Raw genomic sequence first — 21,696 nt, 5'->3', positions numbered from 1 at the left:
CCCCCCACCTCCACCCCCATCCCACCACTTGCCTGGGCACAAAGAATAGAACGGAAAGCTTTTGTCAGATGAAAAACCTCTGACTCTATTGGATTCATTTTCACTTTTGGACCTGGTTGCGGTTCCCTCACCAAGTAATTAGCAGAGTGGGTGTTTGGGGGAGGTCGGGGTAGAGGAGCTGGTTAACTCTTTCTGGCCACTGGGGTTCTTGGAGTGAATTATTACAAAGAGTGGTGGCCTAGTGATTGGAAAGAACTCAGGACTTGGTCTCTAGTAATAAGTTACAGGCTGGAAAAATGTGCACAAATATGAAAGGTCACTTACTTTTAAAAAAACATATACATACTAAAAATAGCTATAGTCATGTAGGGAAAAGAAAGGAAGAAATTATATGTATACTGTTTGATCAAGCTTGCAACTTTCCATTTTCCTTCAATTTTTTTACTAAAGTAGTAATTTTGTAAGATGAAGGGGAAGGGAAGAGACTAGCTATCGAGCTGAGCTTTTAGCCTGAAGAGTCATGAGAAGAAGCAAGAGAATGAAAAACTGCCCTGAAGGCCTCAAAAGGGGGAACCCTGGGCCCTAACCGGTTTGGCTCAGTGGATAGAGCGTTGGCCTTCAGACTGGAAGGTCCCAGGTTCATTTCTGGTCAAGGGCATGTACCTTGGTTGCGGGCACATCCCCAGTAGGAGGTGTGCAAGAGGCAGCTGATCGATGTTTCTCTCTCAATGATGTTTCTAACTCTCTATCCCTCTCCCTTCCTCTCTGTAAAAAAAAATCAATAAAATATTTTTTTTAAAAAAAGGGGGGGATGTAAAAAAATCAATAAAATATTTTTTTTTAAAAAGGGGGGGGACCCTGGGAGAAAAACAGACATCTGAGATGCTGCTTCCTAGAAGTGCCAAGTTCATCTTACACGGTCAACAGAACCCTCTGAGGCACCTGGCCAAAGGTCTGAAGATCACGTTTGGTTGAATAACCTGCCCTGTTTCCATTGTTTCTTAAAGGATATATTTTACCAAATCATAATTATGTCTTAAGCTTTCCCCCCTCCTTGTTACTTTCTCTGCTGGCCACTTTTACAATTATCAGGGATAACGTAACAAAGTGGAAAGTAGACGGTGTGTGTCTTAAAATGCCTTTGGGAATTACACTCGGAGGACCAATCGGTAATACTTCTACTACTACAAGCACTTTCCTACTGAAAGAGAAAAGTGTTGAGTCTGAAGAGAGAGCCAGGGCCTCTTACCTGAATAAGTCTCGAGCCACATCATCCTCGGTGACTGCATATCCCTGGGGGTCATCAGTAAAGCTGAAACCTGTGCCCACCTGAAGGGGAGATAATGAGCAGGTAGAGTCACAGAGAAATATGTGCTTTGCGCCCCGCAGAGGGAAACACCACATGGGAAGGAAATAGACCTGTTCCAAGAGCCAAGCCTCTGACCTCGGCTTTGTGCCATCGGCCATGTGCACTTAGTCATCCTCACAGGAGGATGCGACATTCCACCTCCTTCCCTCCCCCCCTCCAAGCCCAAATACAAAGCATCAGCATAAAACTCTGCCCTAGGTCAGTGGTCCAGCTGTCCTGATTCCGCAGTGGGGACCCTGCCAGATGTTGATTTAAGGGCGAGGAATTCACCTTTTCTTGGCCCCTGCTACAGCGCCAAAGACCCAAAGCTGTCTCCTCTCTGAAACCGGGAGGGTGCATTGCTGTCCTGCCAGGAAGGAACTCTCCAGGCTGGAGGTACCAGATCGTATGGAAAATATGGCCCCTAATCCCTTTCACCTTCAGTAGGCAAGAGGTTTTAAAACAGTTAACATTTCGTTTTACACTCATGTTCCCTTCTACCTAGAAGTTCATAGACAACTGAGTTGTAACTAAAAGAAGCTACTACTTATTCTGCATAAATAATTTGTCTAAGGAAGGCACCACCCACCAGATATAAATATTTTCTTCCCTGAAACACTCAAGGGAAGGAGACATTTAATTCAACATTTATTTAAATATGCAGTTACTGACCAGGAAAGAGAATGGTTGATGGGGAAGAGCGGAGACAAGGACGCTCCTCCCTATTGACCTGTTTTCTCTTTGAACCATCTGGGAAGGGAGAGGGGTTGGACAAATGAGGGGCACCCATCTGCAGAAGCTGGTCCTAAAGTCATGCTCTTGCTCTGCAGCTTATTGGACTCGGGTTCAGAAGAACTTCCCAAGAAGAAGTGGCTTCCTGTGCTGAGAAGAGGCATTCTGCCGCTGTGACGGTGAAGGAGGCCAGTTTTGACTTTTTATGTCTAGAATTCCACTGGAAAGATTAGGAGTCCTGCCACCATATAATAACCATGACATCGGGAAGTCGTATTATCAGTGGAAAGAAACGAATCCCTCATCCTGGATGATGTCATTCAATGAACAGGGCATTTCATAAGATTGAAAATGAGGGATGGAGAGAAAGCACCAACCAAAATCCCCAAACTCGGATGTAATCATCCATAAAAAAAACAAAATCTAAAAAAAAAAAGTTTTAATAGATTAAATTTTACTTTAAAATGAACAAAACTAAATCTCTATTTCCTTTTCCCCTTATTTCTTAAATGTACGGAATCAAAAGGAGAAAGACGAGAGGCCCACGTTGCCCTGTCACTGGCCGCCTGTACTCACCGGATTATCGATGTACAGCATGGACAGGGTACTGGTCCAAGGGAAGTCTCGGGCGCGCACTGGGGAAACAGAGACCAGGTTAGTGAAAGGGTCATGAACCGAACACCCTACTGAAGGCCCAGATCTGGTCCAGAGCCCAGCATGCCCACCTCTCCCCACCTCTCCCCACCACGTCAACATGGTGTCCCTCTAACTGCTGTGTCTTCTCACAGTGGGAACAGACACCAGCCCCTTCTCCTCTCCTCTCCTTTACTTGCACCAGACCCAGAGGGTCTCTACATCTAAGATGCAATTTGGGAACAAAACCCTGTGCAACTGCCCAGCTGGTGTGACTCAGTAGTTGAGCATCAATCTATGAACCAGGAGGTCAGTGTTTGATTCCCAGTCAGGGCACATGATTGGGTTGTGGGCTCAATCCCCAGTAGGGGTCATGAGGGAGGCAGCTGATCAATGATTCTCTCTCATCATTGATGTTTCTCTCTCTCCCTCTCCCTTCCTCTCTGAAATATATATATTTTTAAATAAAACAAACCCCTGTGCTACTTGGTTCATGTAGAACACCCATCAACCAACTATGCAGTACACCAGGGGGTCCTCAAACTTTTTAAACAGGGGGCCAGTTCACTGTCCCTCAGGCCGTTGGAGGGCCAGACTATAGTTTAAAAAAAAACTATGAACAAATTCCTATGCACACTGCACATATCTTATTTTGAAGTAAAAAAACAAAACGGGAACAAATACAATATTTGTATTTGCATGTGGCCGGCGGGCCGTAGTTTGAGGACCCCTGCAGTACACCCATCTCTCCCACCCAAGGGATCGTCCTCATGTTCCGTCCTCTTGATCCCCCCCTTCCTCCCACCTAACGCCTAAGAGAGCGACCTCAATAGAGTTGGCACACACTTTTCTGCTGAGTCACAAGCTGGGTCACCCTCCAGATTCTAACCCAGGGAAAGTAAACACCCCCCTCCCCCACCCCAACCCCCAAAACAGATGGAGGTTCACTTGGGTTACAGCCAAAGTGGCTCCTCCTCCACTCCTTCCTTCACTCCAGTCTCCACCCACAGTATCCTGCTTCCAAGATATCCGATCACTTATGTGACTGAACCGGACAGTGTGCAGTTCCTATGAATAATTAGGGATATAATTCCACCCATTAGGACCATGCAAAAGAGCTTGCCCAAGTGGTAATAAATACCACCTGTTTTCATAGGCCCAGACTGCTTGAGTTAGCAGCAGACTGCAGGAAAATAGCTTAGAACCTTTCACCCAAATTTCAAGGGAGAAAGCAGCCCAGCCGGCAGGCTCACCCTGCTGGCCCCGCCTCCTCGGGCAGACACTGTTTTTATAATCTGGAACTGTTAAGCTCCTCCTAGGGGTTCAGTGCACACTCTAAATTACTTCTAGAGCAGATGTAAGGTTCAGATGAAGAGTTCTCCACAGGAAAGTAGGGTCCAAGCAATACTTACGGGTCAGGTTTTTGGTGACAATGTAAGGTCCATGTTCCACAAAGAGTCCAAACATGGACGAGCCTCCCGGCCCGCCCTGCAGCCAGAGAACCACTGGCGCAGTCTCCGAATCTACCTGGAGGGACAGAGAGGCAGTGACCACACAGAGCACTGAGGCTGTGCAATACACACAAGCGAATGTAGGCAAATCTTCAGTCTTTCCCAGTCTGGATTACACCTCATGAAGACCTCCCAGACCCCAGTGACTCTCTCCACTATAAGCTAAGTGCTTCCCCTCTTTTGTAGTTTTGAAATAGTATTTGCCTCATATCCTGGGGTCTATCTTATGCCATTGTCTGAATTCTTGCCAATAGTCAGAAATAGAAAAATCCATTGAATGGAGAAGCTGTGCCTTTGTATGTCCCTAGGTACCCAGCACACTGCCTGGGACACGGTTACAGCGTTTCAGCTGTTTAAACTTTCGAGGGACTCTTCCATTTGACCAACATATTCCCAAAGAGGCACAAAGAATCCATCGTTCTCAGTAACAGTTTGCCCCCTTCACTGGCCTTTCTGATTTTATTCACTCAGAAGGTGTCCCCAAATGGCCTTTCTGATCTTATTCACTCAGAAGGTGTCCCCAGGGACAACAGCAACTTCATTCAACACAAGGAAACTGAGAAGCATTCAGCCCATGCAAACAGTAACAAAACCCTAAACATCAGACGGATGTATGTAGGAGATGCCGGAGACGTAAATAAGAAAAGGTCCCTGGCAGGGTTGGGATGCTGCAGTGGTGTCAATGTCATCACTCTCAATGACAGAGGAGTCGTTAGTTCTTTCATTCAGCCACACCTGCTAAGCACCTCCTGTGGGTCGGGAAGTATGCAAGAAGGTACACAGCAGAGGGTGAGGAAAGAAGAAAACTCCTTGTCCTCTTCGAGCTTACTAGTACATTTTCATGGGGAATATAGACAACGTGTAAGTCAATACAGAAATGTGAGGATTAAGGAGAATGAAAAGGAAGTAATAGTAAGGGTGATGTTAAGAGAGTGACGGCTGAGAAAGAGGGGCTGCCTTTAGACATGGTGATCAGGGAAGGACTCAATGAGAACCTGAACGTTGAGCTAAGTAAGACCTGAAGGCACAGGAGGGTCCAGCCACCCAAGAGCCTGGGCACAATGCTAAAGACAAAAGGAAATGCCAGGGAAATGCTCAAGAAAAAGGACTGGGTGTAGGAGCAATGGGTACAGACGCTGCCTGCGCCAGTGACTCCTCCAGAGCCATCTAGAAGCAGCTCCGGGGCCTCCACCAGACTCAGACCGGGAGGTGACAGTGAGCCCTTCTGTGACAACATGGCTCATTTGATCTCTGGTCGGCCAGGCTGGGCAAACAAAGACCCTGTTGCTTCCTCCCAGAATGAAATACTGCCTCCTCTTACTTAGCCCAGCCCTAGAGACAAATCAGCACTTGACGAGAAGGTCTGAGAGGATTGGCTCCAAACATGGATGATGTGAGAAGGCTGTGGGCAGAAGACAAGACTAACTCAAGAGGAGGTGCTCTGGGATGCCTGGTGGAGAACCTGGAGGAAGAGCTGATCATACCGGGTTCTAGCCTTGCGGACAGAGGGGCTAACAGGGGTGGGCAAACTTTTTGACTCGAGGGCCACAATGGGTTCTTAAACTGGACCGGAGGGCCGGAACAAAAGCATGGATGGAGTGTTTGTGTGAACTAATATATATTCAAAGTAAACATCATTACATAAAAGGGTACGGTCTTTTTTTTTTTTTTAGTTTTATTCATTTCAAACGGGCGGATCCGGCCCGTGGGCCGTAGTTTGCCCACGGCTGGGCTAGAGGGATTGCTCTTCTTCAGTCACGAGAAGTTGGGTGCAGAGCTTTGGAAAGGGACTAAGGAGGCCTTGCTGAAAGAGGGGATAGGAAGAGCAGCCGCCCTACCAGGGGTTACCTCTGGGGTCTCCTCTCTAGCATCAAGGAATTAAATGGGATACTATTTATAAAGCCCTTGGAACGACACCTAACGCATGATAAAGGTACAGTCAGTATAAATGGTGGTTATCACTAAGGAAATAGGTAAAAATGGTAGGAGCCCAGAGTCAGATCGGCAGGCTATAGTTCCAAGAGTCAGCACAGTATAATGGATAAGTCTGTGAGCTCTGGCCCTAAACTGGATTCAAATCTGGACTTTGCTATCCACAAGCTGCGCGACTTTAGGCAGGTTACCTAAGCTCTCTGGACCTCAGTTTCCCCACCTGTAAAATGGAGATCCATCATAGTACCTATGCCACTTAGTTGTTGGGAGGACTAAATAAATAGATTTTCAGGAAGCCCAGTGGGGGGCATATAGCACGGGTTCTGCAAATGTTAGCTATTGTTATAATAGAGAAATACCAGGAAGTTATAGACGCTTTCAAGGTAAACCATCTCTACAGGAGAGAGTAGAAGTGGGTGGTTTGGTGCTTTTCCTTGCTCCTTTGGCCGACATCTTCTCTAGTCAATTTTTTACTACTTAGTCCCCTTGCCTCAAGTGTCGCGAATGTGCATAAAAAATTCAAGAGAACAAGGGACTTATCGTGTATACGTTGAAGAAAAAAAAATTAGGATCAAAGACAGCCTTTCAAAGCTGCTGCAAGGAAGCGGAGTGAGCCCTGGAATTGAGAGCCAGACAGGTTCTTGTCACCTTGACAACTAATAGCTGTGGGGTCCTGGGGGTCCCGGCCCTCAGTTTCCCCATCCATCAAATGGCAATAAAGCCCACCTCACAGGCTTGCCTGAGGCCCCGATGAAAAAAATAAGTCATGGCACAATACTCTAAACTCTCTGGGGCTGAATAAATACAACCAGCTCCAACTGTGCGTCTTTTGTTTGAAGAAGTGATTTTTATCTCCGCTTAGATCCTCTAAGTTGCTATTCAATACCACTCACCAGGACCACCTTCCACTTGTACTCATGCAGTAGAAATACTAGACGGGGAGAAACAATAGGATCCGAGTGGGATTATTCTAGCCTCCAGGAGGTAAAATACAGTGAGTCCACCCATCCAGTGGACATCCAGCACCCCCACCTCAACACACACACACACACACACACACACACACACACACACTTCCTCCCTAACGGCACCTGAGCTTCTAGAAGCCACGGTGTGCTACACACGAACTTGTGGTTCTCAACCTCGGCCTCCCATTAAAATAACCTAGAGAGCTTTAAAGCACAAACAAACAAACAACAACAAAAAAATTATTGCCTAGGCCCAAATCACCTAGAGAGCTTTAAAGCACAAACAAACAAACAACAAAAAAAACTATTGCCTAGGCCCAAATCCCAGAGCTTCCAAATCTATTGGTATGGGGTGAGCAGACATCAGTCTTTTCTAAAGTTCCCAGGTGGTTCAGTGTGCAGGGAGGGCTGAGAATCTGGCAGGACCATGGGGGGTTTGCCCTCTTGGATGCCCTGGGCCATCTGGTCTCCACCCTGTCCTCCCTGGCTTTTCATGTCCCTTCCTGTGACCTGGCACAATGAGGGAGCTCCCAGCTCTCAGAAAAACAGCCTGATCCTGAGAGGCCACACTACAAAGTCAAGCTGAGCACCTCAGTGCCAAACATCTTGATTATGCAACTTTGAAGGCCAGGACACGGCATTCTTGGGATGCTTACACACTCAGAGACCTGCATGTACACCGCTCACCTCAGCTGCCCTTGCTCCTCAAGTTTACTTTCCTGAAGGAGGTGAAGGAGCTCAACCGCCCTTGAACAAGCCCATTTTTTAAAGGAAACTCCATGCACACATCTTTCTTCCCTGACAGGCCAACCAACCTGTGAACTAATATTGACCTTATCCGGAATGACGTGCAAAAGTCAGATGCTGGAAGATAAAGATTTACAAGGTCAATGCTAAAAACCCAAGTTAGGGTTGTCACAGTATGCAGACTTTTGTAATACAATGTGACATTGTAATATAATAACATATAAAATGATTATTCCATAAGAATGGCATAAAATTATTAGGTGACAATTCTAAGGCGACATACTTAGCGCTCAATCGGGAGAATGCAGCCCTTCCCTTACTCTCCACCCATCCATTAGGCAAGAACAAAAGTGAATGAAAACATACTGAACAAAACATTGCAGAGCATGGGATCAAATGAAGTAAAAAACTGCTTAAATTCATTTACAGTTTTTTACAAAATTTAAGACTAAAAATATTTACTGTTTGAAGTCATAAATCAAGAGTGTGTGAAGCAAGAGAAATAGGGCATTGATTTTTTTGCCAAAAGTTTTAAAACTTTTACTTAAAACATTTTATATTACAAAGAAAGTACTTATTCATAATAATTTTTATTCAAATGGGGTATACAAAAGTTCCCTAGAGATGATCATGAGATGTTTAGTCTTCCAAATTTTTCTCTATGCACCCACACGCACATAAATATACACGTATCTTGTAGATATTATGTATGCTATATAATATTTTATTCAAAAATAGGATCAGGCTATAAATAATACTCTGTATTTGCTGCATTCACTTATCAACCTTCCGTGAAAATTTCTTCATGTCAGTGCATATCATCATTTGGTAGAGGAGTATGACACTGAATTTACAACAATGTATTCATTCATTAAACCTATAACACAGACTACTCATAGGCATTACCCTAGAGCTGGGGACAGAGACCAGTTCCCACTCATGGACAGGTCAGACACTGAATGATTAAGAGTATGGATTTTGGCACCAGACTGCCAAGGTTTGAATTCCAAATACACTATTTTACAGCTGTGTGTCCTTGGGCAAGTTACTTAACTTCTCTGTTTCTCAGTGTCCTCTGCTTAAAAATAAAAAGACAAAGAATGTCTATCTTATATGGTTGTGGTGCAGATTCAAATAGTGAACATATCACAGCACTTATAGCAGTGCCTGGCATACTTATCTAAACGTTAGATCCGATTAATTTTTCTGGTGAGGTGGGATATAAAGAGTGAATAAATGGGTGCTATTAGAGAGTAATGGAGGGACAGGATAGTGAATACTTTAAGAATGCCTCTAGTGATAGCTTAACACTTGGACTGAAAGATGAGTAATCCCCTACTGATAAGCATTTATATATTAATTAAAAATCAAATCTAATCTCTCTTAAGGACATATAGGTTAGAGTAGTGTAGCAAATACTGATGATTAAAAGAAGGGACAAATAAGTTTTAAATATAAAAAGAATTCTAAATATTTAAGTGAGAAGTCTGCCTTGCAACAGAAGAGTATGGGCATGCAGGTCCCATAAACCAGCATTTTTTTGTTGATGAACAATAAACTATGGCTTTGCCTCAGAAGCCCTTTTCAATTCTCTGATGACCCCTGGTGGCCAATTCATGAACTTATACACTCCCTCAGCGTTTGCTCCAGAATGAACAACCCAGAAGGAGGCAGGTTATCTATTCCGTTTTTATTTTTTTGTTTGTTTGTTTTGTGTGTTTTCCTTTGTTTTTAAAATCCCCAAAGAAGGAAATTTTACAATTTCTCACATCAGCGCATTCCATTATTTGTTCACAATGCTGGTAAAAAATCGACCCTATGTCTTTATAGGTTGCCATTCGAAGACAGTAAAACTCATTTATTTGGTTTAACATTCTGTGTATAAAGAGATTCTTAGAAACCGGGTGTTTTTTCCTTTCTCCTTGCCTCTAAGCGAGCATAGTGGAGCTAAACTAGTACTACTAATCCTCCTGCCCCATTGGACTTGCCGCCTGTGGATAGCATCCCCTGATACCCTGAGTCTTCCCTTTCACCCTGCCCCCCATCAAGCCATACCCATCTCCTGATCCATCCTCCCAAGCCCTCTTCTATGTAACATGGTAGAGATAACCTTCTATTCAGGCCTTACACATATCACTGAGGCAGTAAGTTCATACACTGGGGAGGGGGAGGGTGTCCACTAAAGACTTGTCAATTTCAGCACTCTCAGGTACACAGAGGACTCATTGGAGTGGCTCTAGGGAATCGTAGGTAACTCGACAAATATTAGGGCAACATGTTCTGCCAATGCCCAGGGCTGGGTACATACTCCAGCCAACCCCTACTTCCCACCCCCAGCAAGGAACACCACACTTTATAAGAGAAAACTAAACCACCAACAGACCAAAATCAATGGTACCGCTTAAGATGAGAAGTACAATTAGTAAATTAATTAAGGCTCCCTTCACACTTGCATATGCGGAGGCGGATCATTTGTTTGGTTTAAGTAACATGCTCTATTGTAATTGAAGTCATTAGTACCCCAAGCAAATGTCTTGAAATTCCCCCAAGTATGTTTGAATGGACTCCCATTTTGCCACAGAGATTCCAGTTCAGATGATACTTCAGCTGCTACACTAATGGTGTTCACCAGGGCAGAGCTTTTTATTTAAAGCAATTGGTTTTGTGACTAGAATCATTAACTAGGTACCTTAATAGCATTTTAATTCTACACACACACACTGCCAGCATATACTAGCCACTTGCTTAAGCTATTCTGTGCTTTCTCAGAGGAATTTTACTCATAGTGGTTGGTGTTAACCACTCACGAAATCTTCCTTTATTATGATTGTTGCCACTGTACCATCAGACGGAAAATGAACTTTTCAAATTTTTTTGTTTTGAGCCTCCTTACTTCACTCAAGCGACCACTGGCTCTTGTCAAGTTTTGAATTGTCTCATTTATTTGAGCCAGCTCACACCACACTAGAACCCTTCCCATCTTTCTCCTTCCTAATCTTTCTACTCACCTCTCATTCCTTTGTGAGATAGTTATGTCTTCTGTTTGTGCTTCTTGCCAGAAAGTTGGACTTTAGAAGTGGGGGGGGGGGGGGGGGAGAGAGAGAAAAGGCCTGACTTTCCCTACTTGATGCAAAGATGCAAAGAAAGAAATGGCTGAAAGAGTTAGTTGCTTTCTTCTCTATGTTAGGTTTTCATTTCTCAAAGGGAATCATGCACACAAAGGTTTCTGCACAGTTCAAATATATCTATGAATGGAAAGAACTATAACATCATTTTAGCTACTTTCTTCCTGTTTTGTCTCACCTACGTTCTATTCTTCCAGATCCCTGATGCCCTACATACATAGCAAAAAGAAGATGGTGAAAGTTCAGAGAAAACAAATGTCCGTGACTTCCAAATCTTTGCTGTGTGGCTACTGGATTCATAGCCATCTATGGTTAAGACATATTTTGAGAGATCTGTTCAGCCCACACCCCTTTCTCTAAAGAGTGACTCTGCGTTTACCAGTAGAAAGGGCCCATTGGTGATGTTATGTCACATGACCCAGCTCCCTCAGCCTTAGCTGACTGGCTCAAGAAAGAACACCTGACCCAAACTGGACCAATCACATCATGTTCCTAGGAGAAGTACTAGTTAATTTTTATTGATTGAGACAGGTAAATTTAGAAACTGTAGAGTAGCCATCTTCTGCCAAATACCTGGCAAAGCAACGCATGTTGATCTGCCAAGAGAGAAGAATGAAGCACAAAAAGGTGACCCTATGATCTTGGACAGAATAAGGCCGAGACAGAAAGACTGGCTGCCCTGGCTTCTGATTTCAGTTCCTGGTTCCTTAGGCCAGACAACACTTTTTGCTCTTGGTGTCTCCAGGCAGGGAAGAAGGATTTAGAATGGGGTGGCTACCTGAATTAGGATTCAACCAAACAATAGAAACCACAGTAACTTTAATTTTAAAATGTTCCTTTTTTTTGGCCTGGCCAGCATGGCTCAGTGGTTGAGCATTGACCTATGAACCAGGAGGTTATGGTTCAATTCCCTGTCAGGGCACATGCCCATGTTGAGGGCTTGATCCCCAGTATGGGTGTGCAGGAGGCAGCCAATCAATGATCCTCTCTCATCATTGATGTTCCTATCTCTCTCTCCCTCTCTCCCTTCTTCTCTGAAATATATTTTTAAAAAATATTTTCCTTTTTAAAAATTATTATTAATTTTACTTGGAAACGTTGACCTTCAATGTTCCAAGTCTGTTACAATTTCCAGTGTTTGCTCTGGCCTGCATCAGCCATGAGCAACCATGAGGCGCTACATTCTCAGTGTTGGGAAAATGCTGGGGAATAGGAAATATTTAATATAAAATGTATTCATTATAACAGGAGGATAACCATAGACATGTAAAGTGAATTCTAAAGAACACCCTGGGTTCAGGAAGAGTACTCATGGATGGACAAACCCATAAAGTATGAATGGGGCCCTTCCCAAGGCTACAGTCTGGACCTCCTTGGAGAAGGGGTGGCTACAGCCCACTGGGTGGCTGAGAAGTTCACTAGGGGGCCTGGCCCAAAGCTGCCAACAATCCTGGACACATAGGAAAAGCCTCCAGAGGCGGTGGGCTGTGGCTGGCGGGGGTGGGGGCGCAAAGGAAGTCAGAATATTGGGAGCCCAGTGGCTTGAAGGGTGACACACCACCAGGAGTGCACGGTATCCATGATGGGAGGGCTGTGGGAAGCCAGAAAGAATGGGGGAGGGGACGGGTGTAGGTGGTCAAGGCTGGTAAGAGGGCTGCAGAGAGAGCTGGGCTGTAGGAAGCCTGCTCACTGGCAAGGCCTCGGATGAATGGTGTCCATGTTGAGGGGGCCATAGCCAGGTAGTCATCCCTGGGACGGAGCCAGGACTGTGTGCCTGCTGAGGGTCTTCATGGTCTGGGTACCCAGCTCAGGCAGAGTGCCACTGAATGTCCCCACACACATACTGCTGACAAACTAGGCAGCAGGGTGAAGGGAAGGCAAAACATGGGACAAGGGAACAGGAAGAGATGCCAACTTCCTCTTGCAATGTCCCTCCAGCACCCTCTGCTGACAAAGCTTCATATCATGTTCACTGCGTAAGAAAATGTTTCAAGTTCTAATATCACAGAGCAAGTAAGAGAGGGGAATTGAATCTGAGAAGCAAAAAATAAAACAAAAAACCAGTAACAAAATACTGGCAGTCACCACTCTGGAAGATCTAGTTGTTCCAAGATGTCACAGTCACAGCCCAAAAGTTCATGACTAGAGGCTGTGTTAACATGTCTGTATAACATGTCTCCAGAATTTAGTGGCTTAAGACAACAATCACTTATTATCTCTCCTGTTTTCTGTGGGTCAGGAATTTGGACAGCTCTGGCTCAGGGTTTCTTATGAGGTTGCAATCAAGTTATCAGCCAGAGCTGCGGTCGCCTGAAGGCTTGACTTGGGCTAGAAGAACTTCATCCAAGGTTGGTGGAGGCCCCACGTCCTCCCACACGGGTTTGTCCATATGGCTGCTTTAGCACCTGGCTTCCCTCGAAGTGAGTGATCCAAGAGACCAAGGCAAAGCAGCTTTGTCCTTTAGAAGCCTTGAAGGTGACACACTATCATTTCTGCTATAATGTATTGGTCACAAAGGCTGGCCTGGGTTCAATGTGGAAGGGGATGAGAGAGGAACATGAGGACTCAGAGACAAAGATCACTGGCGACTCTCTTGGAGGCTAGTTAGCACAGAGGCCACGAATTCAAGGGCTCATTCACTCAACCTGGACCGTGACGTGGACTTCTTGGATGTTTCTATACCTTAGGTTGCACATTTAGGCCTGTCTTATAGGCAAGCCAACTAACACTGTCAACCACAGAAGGTAAGACTGGGAAGGGTCCTGAGAAATCAACCAGGTTCAACATGTTTATTTCTATATGAGAACACGGAGGCTCAGAGAGCATGAATGCCCTGTCCTAAGTGGTACAGCCGGTAACTGCAGTCCCAGAACTAGAATCCCAGGGTCCTGACTCTAGTTTTTTCTTCCCAAATTCAAGCTCACTGCACTGGAATCACTGTGGTTGATCCCTGGCCCCCCTCCAGGCCTACTGGGTCGGAATCTGCTGGGAGGGGCTGGACACCCAGCAGGGGAGTCTGTCCTATTTGTAAAGCTCCCCAGGTATTTCTGAGCAGCCACCACCAGTCTGGGAGCCACTGGGCTCCACCACCTTGACTGCTTCTGCCACCTAGAGGAGGGAGTGAACCCAGCACAGGCTGAGGCCCAGCGGAGCCTGATTCCATGTCTTCACACCAGGTGGGCTGTCCTGCTGGCTCCTGGGTACTCCTGGGGACACACTCTCCCACCTGCAGAGAGAATGCCTTGTGCTTTGGCTTGCACTGGATTGTGGACTGTGTTAAATGCACCTGGTCCCATGCACTTGATTTTCCTGGCATCTGATGAAGTAAGATGGGCTCCTGAATGATCCTGAAAGGGAGGGAGCACCTCAAATGCTGCCTCCAGGTGCCCCGTGCCTCACTTGTCCCAGCCTTTCTAACTCCTTGAGATGAAACAGACCTTTCTCAGTCACCAGATCCTCAGACTCCAGGAATCCCAGCCATTCCCTGTAGCTAGAGGAGCAAGACGGGGCCCTTAGTGGAGGGGCCCTTAGTTGGAGGGCCCCTTAGTGGAGGGACCCAGGCCCAACTCTAAACATCTTAGGTTTTGGCTCCATGACATTTGAGGTAAATAATCTGCAAGTCTAGGCTAAATGCTTCCAACAAATTACCTATATTCCTACAAGAAAGTTAAATATTAGATAATTCCCAATGTGAAGGATAGTAATTAAAAAAAAATCAGCATGCTTCTTTATCTTCTTAAAAGTGGAAAAGCCACAATTCCGCTTTGTAATTTCCTTACCCAGCAGCAATTCATCCACAGTCTTGCCTGGCATTCAGCTACTTCCATTTTGGAATCTCCCCCAACTTCCTGTCTCCTTTAATTTCCCAAACTGTGCCAATAATGAGAAAAGTAATAAAGATAATAATGATAATAATAAAATAGTAACAACAGCAACTGTACTAACTATGTATCAGGCACCAATGTAAGGGCTTTCCAACATTATCTCATTGGTCTCAAAACCATTGTTCACAAGGTATTTTGGTCCTCATTTTAAAACAAACAAAACAACCAATGCTCAAAGAAGTTAAAAAAAAATGTGCCCAAGGTCGAATTTGGTCCAAGGAGCAGAGTCAAGATTCTATGCCTGCTTGACTAAGTCAAGTGTCTTCTGGGTCTAGTTTTCTCCGGATCACCGAGTGGCCATCAAGAGCAAAGATCTCTCTGTCCCAGATCTAGTTTTAAATTCCAGTTCTGCCAATTTCTTGTTGGGCAATTGGAGACTAATTATTTAATCTCTGTAACCTCTTCATCTATAAAATGAGGATAATAATTCCTTCCTCATGTGGTTCTTGAAAGGATTTAATTTAAAAAAATGCAGTGTTCAGCACAGAGTCAATGTTCAATTAACAACAGCCATCATAATTGTACATTTTATTTGCTTCATTATACTTTTTATCCCATGCAAAATGCCTATTCATTTCACTTGCTGACTGTTTCCCCACTGCACACCAATTTCTAGTTCTAGAATCCATTCTGCCCTGATTTGTATACAATAACAGGGGAGTCTCGCAGAAATAACAGGAAAACAAAACTAATTTGAGAAACAGCAGCCCGAAAAATTACTCAGAGGATATTACAAATGTGGCATCCTTCCTGGCTCTCTTATTTTCTCTACCTCCAGCTTTTCTAAGGGGTCATTTCTCTCCTGATGACAATATCAGCTGCTTCCCCGAGACAGGCAACGGATTAATATTTCTGCCAAATAAAAGGAACTCTTCCCCCATCTGGGTGACCGCTGCTTCTCCTTCACCCAAACTGCCGGTTCCATAATTTATAACCCAACTGACTGGGCAGGAATGGCTGCTCTGGGGCCTCAGAGACGGGGCTCTGCAGGTGGGCCCCGGTCAGGAGGTCTTGGAACAATCTATCCTGGATGCCTTGAGGTGACAGCTGTCAGTGGCACTGTCTTTTCATTGCTGCCTCTCTCCCCTGAAGCTTGGTGTATCGTGTCCAATAGGACACTATGCTTCCGCGTCTTCCTTCCCGGCATGGCGGCCTTGAGCTTTTGTCTTCTGGGATCATCTTGAATGTGTTTAGGGCTACATGAAGGGTCCCCCAAAACAGAATCTGGTCAGGAGATGCACAGCCAGGTCTTCATTTAATTAAGGGGGGAACCCCAACAGCTCAGCCATTGTGTCATGCAGGGGTTGGGGGTTTCAGAGCTCAGTCTAGCAACCGGGAGAGGGTGCAGATCCTAAGCCCGTGTTCCTAACCAGCTGTTTTATCCCCTGTGTGACCTACACTGTAGACAGAGCCAGTCGCCCGCAGAGGCAACCTAAGAAAGAGAAGACTAGGCCTTTGTTTTGTTTTCAAAACGAAAGATCACTTCCCTCACCATTAGTTCCTGTTTTCACAAATCTGGATCATTATTAGAGAAGACTCACTATGCAGAAGTCATTGAGGAACTTACTGGTATCAAAAGCAGCCACAAAGCAGAAGAGAAAGTAAGGAATCAGTTTCTGAGGCCAGGGCCGGGGTGGTTGGGGGGGTGAGGGTGGGGGTGGGGGGACAGGGAGTGCAGTGGAGGCTGAGGCCCAGCAGGCCTCAGAGGAAAACCAAGCAGGATTAGGGAAGCTGATCCCCACAGGCTGCACTCGCCTCCTCAGTCCCCCGTTCTAGCCCTCATCCCGGGGGCACTGAGGGGACAGCGCCACCTCCATCCAGGTTTGCCTGCTCTAGAAGTTTCTGGAGAAAAGAAGTGTGGGCCACTTTGGGGTGAGGAACACTGAACACAGGGCGGTGGCCCATAGGCTGGATGATTTCTCAAGCATGCCCTGCCTGTTAATTCTCCCAATTTCAGGTCACAGTCTCTGGGGGGAGTTGGAGGTAATTCTCAAATACAATAAAATGTGAGAATCACTGAGAACACATTGAGAACCACTAATCTAGGCAAACTTTTCAAGCATTCATTTTGCAGAGAAGACTGGCCACCAAAGATATCCACATCCTAATCCCCCAAACCTGTGACTGGGTTCAACCCATGGCAAAGGGGAATTACCATTGCAGATAGAATCAAGCTTGTTAGTCAACTGACCTGCATATAACAGGGGGAGTTTCTGGGATTATCCAGGTGGGCACAGTGTAATCACAAGGGTCCTTCAGTGTAGAAGAAGGAAGCAAAAGACAAGAGTCAGAGCAGGCAAACTGGCTATGGTGTCAGCCAGAGCAATGCATGTGAGGACTCAACCTACCAAAGCAGGATTTGAAAACGGAGGAGGGGGCCGCTAGCCAAGGAATGCAGGCAGCTTCCAGAAACTGCAAAAGGCAAGGAAACAGACTCTCCCCCGGAGCCTCCAGAAGTAGCGCAGCCCTGCCAACACCTTGATTTTAGCCCAGTGAGACCTGTCAGACTGCTGGCCTACCGAACTGTGAATCAATGCATGTGTGCTGTGTAAGCCACTTCGTTTGTGATCATTTGTACAGCAGCAATAGAAGACAAATAGAAGACATGATAAATGTCTGTACTTAATGATATTAATAAATGTGATATTAAAAACACAATTGTACATTGTGGCTTCCGAAAAGTGTAAAGTTTAAGAGACTTCCAAGAACACAGTGATAATTTCCACCTGTTAGGATTAGGTCATATTTCTAGGCTTAATTTCTATCAATTCTCCCTAAGACAGATGTGCTGGATATTTGCATGTTTTCCTGATTGATTTTGAAGGTCTATTCTTTGCTCTGCCCTGGAAGGCAGACCTCTATGGACGAGACTCCCTCACCCTCTGGGTTCTAGTTTGGTTCCACCGATGGGAGGGACCAACAGGAATCTGAAAAACAACTAGGTGCTGAGCTTGTATCCATACAATCCTGAGAGCGAATCCCTCCTTAAACCTTGTGCTCTAGCTTCCTCACCTGCCTCACTCCACAGTAACACCAAGGAAGAGATAAGAAACTCTCTAGGGTCCAGGAAAGACTTTCCAGAGTAGATGACAGCCTAAGACTACCAAAAAGTGTCTAGAAATCCTCACCATTTCTTACATGCCTCCCCCGACCCACAACTATGTGGTGAATTCCGTCAGAGGCCGTGACTGGGAAAGCAGAAATGAGAAGTTTAGAAAATGCCGGTGTGGCTCAGTGGTTGAGCATTGATCCAGGAACCGAGAGATTGCCATTCAACTCCCGGTCAGGGCACATGTCAGGGTTGCGGGCTCAATACCCAGAAGGGGGCATGCCAGAGGCAGCTGATGGATGATGTTTCTCTCTCATTTATGTTTCTATCTCTCTATCTCTCCCCCTTCCTCTCTTTTTAAAAATCAGTAAAACATATTTTAAAAATACAACCCAACAGTACCAACAGAAGTAATTTAATTGGAAAACCATCCTGGATTAAGCAATTTACCCAGTCATTAGATATGTAGCACTGCTATATGCAAATCATATGCAAATATAAATAAGATCCTCCATAGGGACTGCTTTTTCACTGTTTTCTCTGGCTTCTAAAGCAAATCCAATTTGGAAAATAAAAATAGAAAATTACCCTGTGGTGGGATAGCATTTGTTTATGCATCTCAGCACCTCTACCAATACCTCCAACAGTGCCCAGAAGCCTAACATGATTTGTTCAGGCTGAAGAACTATGTGACCTTGAAGTAAGCTTATTAGGATTGGTAAAGTACAAGGATATACCTACCTGTGTGTATTATGGACTTGAGAGGGTGAGTGGCCCCCTCGTCCAGGAAGCCAACCTAGATCACCTCAATCCCCCATCCCTCCCCCAAAGGTCCAGAGTAGATGGGTTCAGTTTCCTCTCCTGTGTCTTCACAGAGTACTGCTCAATTCATGGTACTGACTTCATGAAGGAGTGAGTGTAGGAATATTAATCGGCCTAGCAAAATCCACAGAGAAGGCAACCATCCAAGACCAAAATCAACCACCTTTAGCCATGCTTATATGCATTACCTGTGAACTTCAGGAGTCCCCCACTCCTTATCCTCGTTGGCTTCCCACTACCCTGGGTACTTTTTAGAACAAAACAATTCATGGTACTGACTTCATGAAGGAGTGAGTGTAGGAATATTAATCGGCCTAGCAAAATCCACAGAGAAGGCAACCATCCAAGACCAAAATCAACCACCTTTAGCCATGCTTATATGCATTACCTGTGAACTTCAGGAGTCCCCCACTCCTTATCCTCGTTGGCTTCCCACTACCCTGGGTATTTTTTAGAACAAAGAGATAGGAAGAAGGCGGCGGCAGGAAGAGGTGGCAGGATTCATATTCCTAATAAGGCTGCGGGACTTTGAAAGCTGGACCTCTCTGCAAACATTTGTTTCCTGCCCATAAACAGGAACACCACACAGAGTCACTTATTTTTAGAAAAAAAATCTAAAATAAATTTTAAAACCCACAATTCTTCATTGAGTTGTAGGTTAACATTTCCACCCTGGAGGGAGCATAGCCTGCCCTTGAGTGGCAGTTCCGTTAGGGCGCTGGCGCAGGCTTACCAGGGCCGGGAAGAACCAGAAGAAAAGGTTGCTGTTGTAAGTGTTATTCACAGTGAGGAAGCCGGCGTAGCTCTCCATCTGATGCTGTCCTGGGAAAGGAGCCACTGCACTCAATCGTCTCCCTAGTGAGAGAAAAATTCACCCAAGGATTAAAGAGATGATACAGGGTTAGCCACCTCCTCCCAGGGGCCAGGTCTAGGATGCGGTGATCAGAAAGGCTACGAGAGTGGGCAGAAGGATGCTCACTGCAGGGAATCCCAGCATGCTCTGGTCAAGTCCACATCGTCTACATACGCAATTTAGCCAAGGACAGTGGCACCTTTAAGATGTTTTTTTTTTGGTCCCCAAATATAATTTATAAGTGATGATAAACTTTGTTCTTATTAAAAAACAAAAACAATCACCTAATCTCAGTTCCACTTGAGAAGGTAAGTAAACCAAGGTGCTCACATTGGGCACCTGGAGGGCCAGGGCAGAGTAAAGTCACCTGACGCCAGAGGAGGGGTTGCAAGAGAAGCAATGTAGCCAAGTAGCCCTCAGCCTTGGGAGGCCTGGATCCTGCACACTCCCCTGATCATGGAGGCCAAAGGCCTGCTCCGTCCATGAAGGGAAATGCACTGAGGCCTGTGGGAGCGGGATGGATAAGGATGGCTGGGGAGGGAGGGGAAAGGCAGACAGTGAGAGAGGGGTTGGCCTCGTGGCGACTCAGAGGGAGCCAAATAAGACGATGGGACAGTTGTAGAGGGCAGAGGTCTTATGGCAGCAAAGGGACGAGGACAGCAGGGGAGAAGGAGGGGGAGGAAATGTTCATACAGCTAAGGCCACTCAGAAGGAGATAATGCTGATAGGAGCTAACACTGAAAAGGTCAATGTACATTAAGTGGCAGGTATAATTATTATCCCCACTTGACAGGTGACAAAACGGAAGCACAGACAGGTTAAGTGACTTGCCCAAGGTCACACAGCTAGTCAAGGGAAGCTGAGGTTTAAACCTCAGAGTCCCTCTCCCACCCTCCCCACGGCCTCTCACTGGAGAGTTAGTCATAAGGGGTGAGGTGGAAGGGGAAGCAGTGATTAGGAAAGGAGTGGAGAAGGAACAGAAAGTAGGTGACAGGCATCGTGGGGAAGTGGATGGGGAAGTCTGGGTAAAGACAAGTCCTGTAGTGGTGGCAAAGCAAGGGTCCCCGATAAAAACAAACGACTCAAGAAAAGCCATTTAAGTCTGAGACATACTAGTTGGAGACTGGCTAGTGGACAGGATCGGCGAGGAAGCCTGATCCTTCACACATGCCACTGACTAAAGAGGCCTGTGTGGGTCCCAGGGCCCTCAGGCCCCGCAGTGCTGATGGTTCACGTGTCTTCCCAACTGGGCATCCAGGGACAGCACTGATAGGGTGCAGTAGCCACAGAGCGAACGTGTGCACTCAGGGAATCGGTGCGACCAATCAGGGCCCGACCCCAGAGATGGTTGTTAACTTTCACCAGCACACCACTGCCCTGGGCCACAAGTTCTCTTTTCAAATGATGGGCCTCCCGAAAGGGAAACTCATCTTCACCAACTACACCACGCTGTTCCTTTTTCTAGTGCGTTGCTGATCCTAGCGCTACTGCTGACCAGCTCTGTGACCCTTTTTAAATTTTTTTGTTAATCCTCGCCCAAGGATATTTTTCCATTGATCTTTAGGGAGAGTGGAAGAGAGAGGGAAAGACAGAGAGAAACATCGATGTGAGAAGAAACACATCGATTGGTTGCCTCCAGCATGAGCCCTGACTAGGGCCTGGGCCAAGGAGGAGCCTGCAACCGAGGTACGTGCCCTTGACTGGAATTGAACCCTGGACCCTTTGGTCCGCAGGCCGACGCTCTATCCACTGAGCCAACCCAACTAGGGCTCTGTGACCCTTTTAACAGGCAGAGGTTTGGCTGGTCTGGGCTCTAGCTTCTCACCTAGGAAAGTGGATGGCACTGAGTCTATGCACACAAAACCTGGAGAAAAGAAGCCAGCTTGCAGGGCGCATCGCTATGGTTGCCTTTGAAATGCGTCCCCTGAATGGGAACAGGGGCACCTGGGAGCAGAGGCCATGGTGGGGACACAGGGAAGGTGGCAGTTTCCTGAGGGTCCTGCTAGGCCAGCACAGCAGGGAAAACATGGTTTCCCGGTTGGACAGACCTGGGTTGGCGGTCCTGACCAGGCTTTCTAGCAGGCCACTCCAC

The 21,696-nt window shown here is 46.0% G+C and overlaps 1 protein-coding gene across 1 annotated transcript in view; it reads right to left on the bottom strand.

Annotated features, from left to right (window-relative positions):
- Positions 1–21,696, bottom strand: part of CPVL (carboxypeptidase, vitellogenic-like) — a 101,968-nt gene that overhangs the window by 59,397 nt on the left and 20,875 nt on the right. Inside the window, exons 3-6 of the mRNA XM_014537000.1 lie at positions 19,485–19,606; positions 4,126–4,240; positions 2,657–2,715; positions 1,250–1,329 (exon numbers count right to left, since the gene is read on the bottom strand). Of these exons, the coding sequence (XP_014392486.1) occupies positions 1,250–1,329; positions 2,657–2,715; positions 4,126–4,240; positions 19,485–19,606 (376 nt within the window). The remainder of the gene's footprint in view (positions 1–1,249; positions 1,330–2,656; positions 2,716–4,125; positions 4,241–19,484; positions 19,607–21,696) is intronic.

This window comes from Myotis brandtii, unplaced genomic scaffold (assembly GCF_000412655.1).
Source record: "Myotis brandtii unplaced genomic scaffold, ASM41265v1 scaffold17, whole genome shotgun sequence".
In the NCBI taxonomy this organism is placed as follows: domain Eukaryota; kingdom Metazoa; phylum Chordata; class Mammalia; order Chiroptera; family Vespertilionidae; genus Myotis; species Myotis brandtii.
The sequence above is the reverse complement of the archived record's forward strand: the minus strand, read 5'-3'. Positions and strand labels throughout refer to the sequence as shown.